At 40.6% G+C, this 12599-nt stretch overlaps 1 protein-coding gene across 4 annotated transcripts in view; it reads left to right on the top strand.

Moving 5' to 3' along the window:
• The window catches only part of RGN (regucalcin), a 31653-nt gene extending 22802 nt beyond the window's left edge, over nucleotides 1–8851 (top strand). For 3 of the 4 annotated variants that reach the window (XM_035711740.2, XM_025468946.3, XM_025468945.3), the window contains 4 exons: nucleotides 4536–4751; nucleotides 6260–6391; nucleotides 6756–6910; nucleotides 8437–8851. In XM_035711740.2, coding sequence (XP_035567633.1) covers nucleotides 4536–4751; nucleotides 6260–6391; nucleotides 6756–6910; nucleotides 8437–8487 — 554 coding nt within the window. In that variant the 3' untranslated portion in view covers nucleotides 8488–8851. The remainder of the gene's footprint in view (nucleotides 1–4535; nucleotides 4752–6259; nucleotides 6392–6755; nucleotides 6911–8436) is intronic. The other variant, XM_049107191.1, reaches the window with a different exon arrangement.
• The last annotated feature ends 3748 nt before the right edge of the window (nucleotides 8852–12599 follow it).

The raw sequence follows: 12599 nt of genomic DNA on the forward strand, positions 1-12599 counted from the left end.
GGGACTCGATCCCGGGACTCCAGGATCACGCCCTGGGCCAAAGGCAGGCACTCAACCACTGAGCCACCCAGGCGTCCCAGAAGTGAGTTTCTTGCAGCAAGCAAATAATTGGATTTTTTAGAAATTCATCTCAACAATGTATTAATTGATGTGTTTTAATTATTGATATGCTTTGATGTAGATCTACCATTTTGTTATTTGTTTTCTCTTCTTTCCCTCTGTATATTTTTGTTCCTGTTTCCCCTTTCCTGCCTTCTTTTGGGTTACTTCAACCTTCTTTAGAATTCAATTTTAATTTATTTATAATGATATTTTGCTGTATCTCTCTGTATAGTTTTTTAAGGGCTTCTGAAAGGATTGTAAAATATACAGTTAACTTTTTTTAAGATTTTATTTTTTTTATTCATGAGAGGCACAGAGAGAGAGGCAGAGACACAGGCAAACAGAGAAGCAGGCTCCATACAGGGAGCCCGAAGTGGGACTCGATCCCGGGTCTCCAGGATCACGCCCTGGGTTGAAGGCGGCGCTAAACCGCTGAGCCACCCGGGCTGCCCTACAGTTAACTTTTTGCAGTCTATCTATAATCAAGATTTTACCGCTTCAATTGATTATCACTTCTTTATACTATAGTTGTCTTTTTTTAAAGATTTTATTTATTTATTCATGAGAGACACAGAGACAGGCAGAGACAGGCAGAGGGAGAAGCAGGATCCCCGCAGGGAGCCCAATGTGGGACTTGACCCTGGAACTCCTGGCTCACGCCCTGAGCCAAGCATCCCTATAGTTGTCTTTATATACATACATATAAATCCTGTTGGAAAATGTAATTTTTGCTTTAACCATCAAAAATATTTTAAAGGGGTGCCTGGCTGGTTCAGTTGGTGGAGCATGCAACTCTTGATCTCGGGGTTGTGAGTTCAAGCCCTAGGTTGGATATAGAGATTACTTTAAAATAAAAAAATCTTTTAAAAAATAAAATCTTTAACAAAAAAAGAAATATTTTAAAGCACTAAAAAGAAGAACTGTCTATTAAATTTACTATTTCCATTGCTCTTCATTTTGTTGTTTCAAGCTGCATTTTGATGTCATTTCCCTTCTAAGGAACTTGCTTTAGCAATTCTGTTAGAACAGGTCTGCTGGCTATGAATTCTCCCAGTTTTACTTTGATTTTTTTTTAATTTATTTATGATAGTCACAGAGAGAGAGAGAGAAAGAGAGAGAGAGGCAGAGACATAGGCAGAGGGAGAAGCAGGCTCCATGCACCGGGAGCCCGATGTGGGATTTGATCCCGGGTCTCCAGGATCGCGCCCTGGGCCAAAGGCAGGCGCCAAACCACTGCGCCACCCAGGGATCCCCCCAGTTTTACTTTGTATGAGAATATCTTTATTTCACCTCCATTCTTGAAAGATACTTTCACTGAATATAGAATTCTAGGCTGACACCTTTTTTTTTTTTCTTTCAGCAAATGAAAAATGTGTCCCTTCTGGGGCGCCTGGGTAGCTTAGTCAAGGATTCAACTCTTGATCTTGGCTGTGGTCTTGATCTCAGGATTATGAGTTCAAGCTCCCATGCTGGGCTCCACTCTGGGAAGGAGCCTACTTTAGAAAAAGAAAAAGAAAAAAACTGCGTCACCTCCTTCTGACCTCCATAGTTCCTCATGAAAAATTGACAGTCATTGAAATCATTATTCTTAGGTATATCATATGTCATTTTGCTTTCTTTCTATTTGACTTTAGTTTTCGGAATTTTGATTATGATGTGTCTGGGTATAGATTTCCTTGGGATTGTCTCCTGTTTTGGGTTTGCTCAATTTGAATCTATAGTTTTCTGCTTTTCACCAGACTTGAGTTTTGAACCATTGCTTCTTCAAATGTGTTTCCACCCTGTATTTTCCTCCTCTAGGAATCCAATGACACATATGTTAGCTCTTTTGTTGTTCCACAGATCTCTAAAGCTCTGTTCATTTTTTTTCAATATTATTTTTGTCGTTCACATTGGATAATTTCTTTTTAAATATATTTTAAGATTTTTAATTTTTTTAAGTAATCTCTAGGCCCAACGTGGAGCTCAAACTCACAACCCCAAGATCAAGAATCTCGCGTGCCCTCTACTGACTGAGCCAGCCAAGTGCTCCTGGATAATTTCTATTGACCTATCATTCCCTACACTAACTCTTTCCTTTGTCATCTCTATCCTGCTAGCAAATCCATCCAGTCAGTTTCTAGATTATTTTATTATTATTATTATTATTATTATTATTATTATTATTATTATTATTTTCTTTTTCAGTTCTAAAAAATCTTTTTAAGATTTTATTTATTCATGAGAGACACAGAGAGAGAGGCAGATACATAGGCAAAGAGAGAAGCAGGCTCCTTGCGGGGAGCCCGATGCAAGACTGGATCCCTGGATTCCAGGATCACAACCTGAGCCAAAGGCAGATAGATGCTCAACCCCTGAGCCACCCAGATGCCCCAGTTCTAAAATGTTTATTTGGCTATTCGTTGTGTCCTCTACTCCCTTCTCCTTCCTTGCATTGCCAAGTTTCCTAGAAATTTTAAATATTATTTTGAGACCCTGGATCTTGGTTCAATCCTATGGAGAATGTTGATATATTTGTCCTAGTTAGTGATCTATAGGTTCAGAACATTTAACCGAAAAGCTTGAGCCTGCTGTCTGTGAGGTGCCATTAGGATCTGGCTCACATGTAGGCTACTCAGTGGTCAGCCTGAGACTGGTGAGTTCTAACCACAGCTGCATTCTCAGTCTTTGGTATGCTAATTAGAACCAGATTCGTGCACGTACAAGTAGAAGATGAGCCCCGTACAAGTAGAAGATGAGCCCCGGGCGATCATAAACAGCTTTATGGAATTGCATTCCTGAGCAACATCCCTCTTCACTATCTCCAAGTACTTCCCATTTTCCTGGAGCTGTCTTTGTCATTCCTCCAGCCAGAAACTACCCATTTCTAGAACGATGCTGTCTCTGGGGCTACGCAGCAGCCAGACAGAGGAGGAGAGGGATGTAAAAGCAGCAGTGTTTGGCTCTCCCCTTTTGGAACTCTGTCTTCAACCAGCTGGAGAGGAATGTCCCCTTCCCTAAGTCTTGATTCCTGCAGTTTCCTGTTGTGGGCCACTCTCTGCTGTTAACTACCCTTGCTTCAAATAGCTGGTAGACTGGAGAAAGGAGTAGAAAAGAAGTAGGGTGGGGCACATGGGTGGCTCAGTGGTCGAGCATATGCCTTTGGCTAAGGGCATGATCCTGGGGTCCTGGGATGGAGTCCTACATCCCCCCACGGGGAGCCTGCCTCCCCCTCTGCCTATGTCTCTGCCTTTCTCTGTGTCTCTCACAAATAAATAAATAAAATCTTAAATTAAAAAATCAAGGAAACTATTATATGATCCCCATCTGGGTCCTATATTAGAAAAAAAAAATGACAACTACCTTGCTTATGATGCGAATGGAAATCACACCGACAGGTCTGGTTCCCAATAAGAAGGAGAACATCTCTCCCAACCCGACTTTCTCCCACTGAGAGCAACCCTACAATCTGGAACAAACCTACGATGGAGCTATTTGAGAAAGCAAATGCAAAGAAAAGAAACAGAGATTTCTTCCACTCTTTGAGCCTCAGGAGTTTCCTTTCTGCTCCTTGAGTCAGACTGAGAGGGTTTCTCTTGGATCTCTCTTCACCACGGTGCTCACTTCCAAGTTTCAGCTGTGTTGAGTTCAGGCTGGGACATCTGGAAAATAAAATGGAGAACTAACCACCCATTAGGTGGCACTGAAAATTCCGTTGTTCTTCCCAGAGCTGCCTGATATTGACTTTTCAGAGTTCTCAAATAGCTCTACCATAGGTTTGGTCTAGATTGTAGAGTTGCGCTCAGTGGGAGAAAGTGGGGTTGGTAGAGATGTTCTCCTTATTTGGAACCAGACCTGTCGGTGTGATTCCCATTCGCATCATAAGCAAGGTAGTTGTCATTTCTTTTTTTCTAATATAGGACCCAGATGGGGATCATATAATAGTTTCCTTGATGGGATCCCTGGGTGGCGCAGCGGTTTGGTGCCTGCCTTTGGCCCAGGGCGCGATCCTGGAGGCCCGGGATCGAATCCCACATCGGGCTCCCGGTGCATGGAGCCTGCTTCTCCCTCTGCCTATGTCTCTGCCTCTCTCTCTCTCTCTCTCTCTCTCTCTCTCTCTCTGTGACTATCATAAATAAAATTTAAAAAAAATAGTTTCCTTGATTTTTTTTCTTTAAGATTTTATTTACTTATTCATGAGAGACACAAAGAGAGAGACAGAGACATGGGCAGAGGAAGAAGCAGGCTCCCTGTGGGGGGCCGGATGCAGGACTCAATCCCAGGACCCCAGGATCACAACCTGAGCTGAAGGCAGAAGCTCAACCACTGAGCCACCCAGGTGCCCCTAGTTTCCTTGATTTAATGCTGGGAAAGGAACCCTTTTGATAAAAGATGGTGTAGGGCATGGAGCAAGGTCCTGTGATGCTAAACCCAGTGCTTTTGGGGTTTTGTAGGCACCATGGCTGAGGAAACGGCCCCAGCAGTTCTGGAACGGCACCAGGGGTCCCTGTACTCCCTCTTTCCTGATGGCCATGTGGAAAAGTATTTTGACCAGGTGGACATCTCCAATGGTTTGGATTGGTCCCTGGATCACAAGATCTTCTATTACATTGATAGTCTGTCCTACTCTGTGGATGCCTTTGACTATGACCTGCAGACGGGGAAGATCTGTATGTACTTTTTCATTATTCTTCTTAATACTGCTGGTATTTTTTTTCATATGTGTGTAACTAGTAAGCTGCCTCTTCCTCAACTTATATGAAAAGGCCCTTACTTGTCAAATAAAGAACTGTCTGATGTGACTATTCCAACATAGTCATAATTGCCCAGACTCAACTGTGCGGCCAATCAAGCCATGGCCCTCAACACAACTAACTGTGGCCACCTCGGACATAATATGAATAGATCCTTAATCCCCTCTCTCGCCACCATCTCTAGAAAGAGGCTCACTGTGCAATGGATGCTGTTCTACCGGGAGGTGCCTACAGGCAAATAATACACAGCAGAATTAGATAAAAGAACAGAAAGTTAGGGTTGGGGTTGGCATTTCTCATTTGTCCTTTAGTTAATGGTAGGCAATACTCAGAGACAAATTAACAATCTTCCAAAGTGGGAAAGTCTAAAACGTAGCTGCAGATTGTTCAGTTCCATCAGTGAGTTCTGCATGAGCCACAGTTGGAAACTGGGAAGGAAAGAATTCTTGAGGAAAAATCAGGAGGGAGTTCTTGAAACTGTTTTGTGGAAGGTGCCAAACCACAAGAGCAAAACCAATCATAAAAGCAACTCAAAAAAAATATCACAAGGCTCTCGTGTAGATTTAACGAGAGGCCAGTTATTTCAGTACAGATGTTTTGCTTTGAAATATATAAGGCTCTTTGTTACAACTGTTTTTACCCATTTTTACTGACACGTGGTTTTAACATCTTTTTTTCCACTATACCACAATGCAGTTACCATGATGACCTGGATTTTGTAGTATAAATTTCCTCTGGAGCTTGATGGGGGGGTTCTTTGTATCCTGTGATTCCCCCTCCTTTAATGCCAGCTGGTTGGCTCCAGATTACCCCTCCTCTCAGAAATAAGCTCTTCAATATTGAGTTTTGATAAGATGATTTTGGAGCATTCAGCTGGGCAGAAACAGAACTCTCACATCTTACTATTTTTTGCATATGGGCCATTCACATGGTAAGGCCACCATTAAGTTGCCTTCTAGATCTTGGAGTTAATCAAAGTCAGCATTTTTATAAGCAAAACAGCAAAGGTCTAACCGCAGACTGAACTGTATCCGAGGTGGGTGCTCAGAGCTTCAGTTCAGGTCAACCTCAAAAAGAACTATTGGTATTTTATTAATAATTCTACTTCCAAAAAAAAAAAAAGAATTCAACTCCCTTTTGGCTCTCCTTCTCCAAAAGCTTAGATGGATATGACTGTACACAAACTAAAGAGAGTGCAATCACCCCCAAATCATGTGGCAAAAATCCTTAGTTGAGGAGTGCCCACTCGTGTTTCTGGACATTTTTGTTTAGTTAGGAATTCTTCTGAACCATCCCACATGCCAGACCCGGATAAGCAAAAGTCATCAGGATTTACAGTCAACTTGCGAGTTCCTTGTCTGATGCCCAGCATTGAGTGGCCTATTGCTTTGTCATGTGTGTATGTTTGTTTGTTTTAACTCTAGCCAACCGCAGAAGTGTTTACAAGCTGGAGAAAGAAGAACAAATTCCAGATGGAATGTGTATCGATACTGAGGGGAAGCTCTGGGTGGCCTGTTACAATGGAGGAAGAGTGATTCGTTTGGATCCTGAGACAGGTAGGCTCACAGCAAAAGAAAAAAATCCCTGCCATGTCTAGAAAAAAACACGACACTAGCAACCAAAGAAACTTCATTACTAATTAAGTTATATGGAGCTATATTCAGAGGTCTCAGTAGGACGGCTTGGAAATAAAGGCCAAAGATAGAGCACAAAACTTACAGGCAGAACTTCTTTTCCTGAGGAGGTTAAGTCTTTTTGCCCAAAACAAATTGTCAGGGAAGGTAGGTTAAATACATGGCTGAAGTCTGACCTCCACAATCCTTTTTGATTATCCCTAATTCTCTACAAGGGGTCCCGAACAGTAGTGCAGGTTGAAAATTTGCTAGAGCTGGACTCTCAAAAAAATATTTGGTGATCTAGGGAAAAGACTCCAAACTGTGAAGTTACCTGTTGATAAAACAACTTCATGCTGCTTTGGAGGGAAGGACTACTCTGAAATGTATGTGACCTGTGCCCGGGATGGAATGGACCCTGAGAGTCTTCTGAAGCAGCCTGAAGCTGGTGGGATTTTCAAGGTGATCCAGCTATTTATTTTAATTTGAGGGTGAGATGGGAGATCCTTGGCTAAGTAACTGAGTGATTAGTGCTTTTTCTTTTTATTATTTATTTATTTATATTTCATTTTTATTTATTTGAGAGAGAGAGAGAGAGCAAGAGAGAAAGAGCACGAACAGGGAGAGGGGCAGAGGGAGAGGGAGAAGCAGGCTCCCTGCTCAGCAGGGAGCCAGGCACAGGGCTGGATCCCAGGACCCCAAGATTATGGCCTGAGCCAAAGGCAGACACCCAACTGACTGAGCCACCCATGTGCTCTGATTAGTGCTTTTCCATACTTCCAAAACATAATTCTACTTAGTATTTTTTTTAGCAAGAGAAAGCAGGTATATGTGCGCGCGCACACACACACACACACACACACACACACACACTCGAGTTGGGACAAGGAGGGCAATGGGAGAGGGAGAGAAAATCTTAAGTAGGCTCCACACCCAGTGTAGAGCACAACCAGGGGTTTGATCTTACGACCCTCAGATCATGACCTGAGCCAAAATCAAGAGTGTGGTGCCCAACCAACTGAGCCACCCAGGCATTTCTCTATTTAGCAATTTTAAGCTCATCATGCTAGACTTTTTTTTTATGCTAGACTTTTTAAAACATTTTATTTAGACTTTATAGACTGTAAGTACAAGATCATGTGTTTAGCCCACTTTGTGCAGCATTTCAAAATATTGTTGTGCTTCAGTAGTGTTTGCCAAAATTCTGTAAATCAATAGAACGAGCTTGAAAAATCAGTGTTTGAAACATGTTTATGAGATCAGTTGATTGTTTTGGTGTCAAAAGAATATCTTTGGGCTTCTTCCTTTTTGCAACAAAACAAACACTGATAAAAACTATGGACCTCTAGGGACACCTGGGTGCTTAGTCAGTTAAGCATCTGCCTTCGGCTCAGATCACGATCTCAGAGTCCTGGGATCAAGCCCCAAGTCAGGCTCCCTGTTCAGCGGGGAGTCTGCTTCTCCCTCTCCCTCTGCCCCTCCTCCTTGCTCTTGCTATCTCTCTATATATATCTCAAATACATAAATAAAATATTTTTTAAAAATTATGGACTAGGAAGGCTGGGTGGCTCAGTGGTTGAGCATATGCCTTTGGCTTGGGGCGTGATCCCATGGTCCCGGGATCGAGTCCCACATCGGGCTCCCTGCATGGAGCCTGCTTCTCGCTCTGCCTGTGTCTCTGCCTCTCTCTGTGTCTCTCATGAATAAATAAATGAATCTTTAAAAAAATTATGGACCTCTCAAACTGAAAAGAAATAGGAAGATGGTATAAATAAATTCAGTTTTAAATCCAAGTTAATTGCAGATGGTTGCTAGTTGGACTATTATCAATGTGAACTCGACTTAATCAAGTAATTCCTTTTTATGATAGGAAATAAAACAAGTATAATTGGTAGCTAAATATATTAATATGAATCATAAAAAATGCTTTTGAAGAATACTTGAGAATTACCTTTAAGCAAAATTTCTCTCGTTTTTCTTTTTAACAGATAACTGGCCTTGGGGTCAAAGGAATTCCTCCCTATCCCTATGCAGGATGAATGGCAGGTCTTCTTTCCTACTGGGAGAAATTTGAAGACACGTAGAAAATTCTAGAGCTGAAATTTCAATCTAGTTACAAAACAAATTAAAGAAATGGTACTATTAACAGGCAAAATTAACGTTTTTTTTTTTTCATTTTTAAGAGGTAGAGCATTTTAATAAGGGGTGACAGGTAGTTTTGATAACACACTAAGAGGCCTTCTACAAAGGTATTACAGAAATATAAAGAATTGTTCAACTGTCAATCAGCCTCTACTCTTTGCAAATTGCTAGAAGGGGACTGGGGGTACTATATCTTTTATGCATTCCATACTTATTATACCTAAAGCTTAAAAAAACTAATAAATAATTACCTTATAATGACTTATGATTATGTTCCTTTTTATTTTCGTCATAATCTTATAAAATATACTGCAGTGCTAACCTGCCTTCATATTATTTTTCCTACATATTACTTTTTGCAAGTTAAAATATAACTGGAGGATGAGAATGAAACTCTGGCAAAATCCATGGCTCCAACTGCCACCTAATAAATGTAAAAGCAATATATCACTTTAGAGAATACTTTAAAAAAAATAGCTTTATTGAATTATAATTGACCTATACATATTTCAAGTCTACAATTTGATAAATTTTACATATATACTCACTAATGAAACCAACACCACAAGCAAGGTAATGAATCTATTTACCACCCCCAAGACTTTGCCTGTGTTCTTTGGTAATCCTTTGCTTTGGTCCCTCTGTATGTCTGCCCTCATCCCCAGGAAAACATTGATCTGATGTCTGTCACTATTAATTAGTTTTAAAATTGGATGGTGTTATTTCTCCAGCTTTGTTCTTTTTCAAAATTGTCTTAGTTCTTCTAGTTCCTTTGGCCTTCCATATAAATTTTAGAATCAGCTTAACTGGGCACCTGGGTGGCTCTGGTTGAGCATCTGCCTTCAGCTCAGGTCATGATCTCAGGAGTCCTGGGATTGAGCCCCATGTCAGGCTTCCTGCTCAGTGGGGAGTCTGCTTCCCTCTAGCCCTTCCTTTTCCCCTCCCCCTGCTTATGCATGTTCTCTCTCTCTCTCATAAATAAATAAATAAATAAATAAATAAATAAATAAATAAATAAATCTTTTTTAAAAATCAGTAGAACAATTTGGAGAGAATTAGCATCTTTACTATTTTGAGTTTTCCAACCCATGAGCATGGTGCATCTTTCAGCTATATAGGTCTTCTATGACTTTTTTCTTTTTTTTCTATGACTTTTTTCATCAGCATTTTGCAGCATATAGGTCTTGTACATGTTTTGTTAGATTTATATTTGAGAATAATGTGCATTCTGCTATTATGAATGGAGTGTTTTATAAATGGCAGTTAGATTCAGTTGGGTGGTGGTGGTGTTCAGTTCTTCTATATCTTTCCTGAGCTTCTGTCTTCTAGTTTTATCCATAAATGAGGAAGGAGTGTTGAAATCTCTATCATTTTGGATTTTTCTGTTCTCTATTCAGTTCTGACAGTTTTGGAACTCTGTTGTTAGGTGCATTTAAAACTGAGTATCAGGGAAGCGCAGGTGGCTCGGTGGTTTAGCGTCGCCTTCAGACCCGGGATTGAGTCCCACGTCAGGGTCCCTGCATGGAGCCTACTTCTCCCTCTGTCTGTGTCTCTGCCTCTCTCTCTCTGGTCTCTCATGAATAAATAAATAAAATCTTTTTAAAAATAAATAAATAAATAAAAATAAAACTGAATATCTTTTCAATGAATTCACTTTTTTTCAATATGTAATGTCCTCTCTTTATCCCTTGAAAATCCATTGAAATCCATTGAAAATTCATCAAGGTTTTTTAAAGATTTTTTTTTAATTTTTTTAAATTTTTATTTATTTATGATAGTCACAGAGAGAGAAAGAGAGAGGCAGAGACATAGGCAGAGGGAGAAGCAGGCTCCATGCACCGGGAGCCTGATGTGGGATTCGATCCCGGGTCTCCAGGATCGCGCCCTGGGCCAAAGGCAGGCGCCAAACCGCTGCGCCACCCAGGGATCCCTAAAGATTTTTTTTTTAAGATGGGTCTCTTTTTTAAGATTTTATTTATTTATAGACACAGAGAGAGGCAGAGACACAGGCAGAGGGAGAGGGAGAAGCAGGCTCCATGCAGGGAGCCTGATGTGGGACTCGATCCCAGGTCTCCAGGATCACACCCCAGGCTGCAGGCGGCGCCAAACCGCTGCGCCACCGGGGCTGCCCAAAGATTTTATTTTTTAAGGGACACCTGAGTGGCTCAGTGGTTGAGCATCTGCCTTCTGCTCAGGACGTGATCCCGTGTTCCAGGATTGAGTCCTGAATCAGGCTCCCCATGGGGAGCCTGCTTTTCCCTCCACCTATGTCTCTGCCTCTCTCTGTGTGTCTCTTATGAATAAATACAATCTTTTAAAAAAAGATTTTTTAAAGAAGTAATCTCTACACCCAACGTGGGGCTCAAACTTAACAACCCTGAGGTCAAGAGTCCCATGTTCTACTGACTGAGCCAGCCAGGTGCCTCATTAATGTTAATTTTTTTGCTTTCAACCATCAAGCGTGTTTTGAAGAATTCACGAGGAAAATAATAGTTTATTATCTTTAACAAAATATTTACCATTTCTGTTGTTCTTTCTTCATTTCTGATATTCTAAGTTTCTTTTGCTCTCCATTTTATTGTCTGAAGAACTTCCATTAACAGTTCTTTTAGAGTAGGTCTGCTGCTATGAATTCTCTCATTTTTACTTCATATGATAGTGTCTTTATTTCACCTTCATCCCCGAAGGCTATTTTCACTGGATATGGAATTCATGGTTGATAGTTCTGTACTTCCAGCCTCTTGGCACTTTAAATTTGTGCTATTTTCTTCTGGCCTTCATGGTTTCTGATGAGAAACCTAGTCTTCAAAATCATTATTTCCCTACAGGTAATGAGTAATTTTTTTCTGGGCGATTTCAAGACTGTTTTTGTCTTTAGTTTTCTGCAATTTGATTATGATGTGTCTGGATATGTATTTCTTTGGGTTTATCCTGTTTAGGGTTTGCTCTGCTTCTTGAATATATACATCATATATATATCACACATAACTTGGGAAGTTTGGGAAATTATTTCTTCAAATATTTTGTCTGCCTCATATTTCTCTTTCTGGGACTCCAAAAACTTGAACATCAGACTTTTTGTTCTTGTCCCACAAGTTCCTGAATTTCTGTTAAATTGTTTCAATGTTTTTTTCTCTCTGTTCTATCGATTGATCTTCAAGTTCACTGGCTCTTTTCTCTGTTTTCTCTGCTAGTGAGTCCATCTGGTTATTTTTACTGTTATTATTTTATTTTTCAGTTCTAAAATGTCCATTTCCAGTTCTAAAATTTCCATTTCTATTCCAATACTTTCCATTTTAACATTTGTTTGGAGAATTTTCATGATTGCTCAATCATTTTTATATGATGGTCGTTTCAAAGTGCTTGTCAGACTAATTCCAACAGCTGCATTATCTCACTCCTGGCACCTGTTATTGTCTTTTTCCATTCGAATTGAGCATTTCATTGTTCTTTGTATGATGAGTAATTTTAGATTGTATCCAGGATGTTTTGAATACTATATTATGGAACTCTAGGTCTTGTTTAAATCCTATGAAGAGGGCAGCCCTCGTGGCTCAGCGGTTTAGCGCCGCCTTCAGCCCAGGGCATGATCCTGGAGACCCGGGATCAAGTCCTGCACTGGGTTCCCTGCATGGAGCCTGCTTCTCCCTCTACCTGTGTCTCTGCCTCTCTCTCTCTCTCTCTCTCTCTCGAATAAATAAATAATCTTTAAAAAATAAATAAATCCTATGAAGAATGTTGGTATATTTGTTTTAGCAGATGATAGGTTTGGTCAAAAAGTTCCATCCTATCTTCTGCGGGTGTGGTTCCAATGTCAGTTGTTTTTACAGGCTTTGCAGTGTTATTTGGGACTGTTCCACATGTGTATTACCTGGTGGTCAGTCTGGGACCTGGGAAAAGGTCTAGCATTAGCTCACTTCTCTGAGTCTTTGATATGTTAATCAAGATCCAATTCATGTACATGCAGGTCGGGAGCTGGGAAAAGCAACTCCGTAAAGTTGTTTATGAA

This window comes from Canis lupus, chromosome X (assembly GCF_003254725.2).
Source record: "Canis lupus dingo isolate Sandy chromosome X, ASM325472v2, whole genome shotgun sequence".
Classification (NCBI taxonomy): Eukaryota; Metazoa; Chordata; class Mammalia; order Carnivora; family Canidae; genus Canis; species Canis lupus.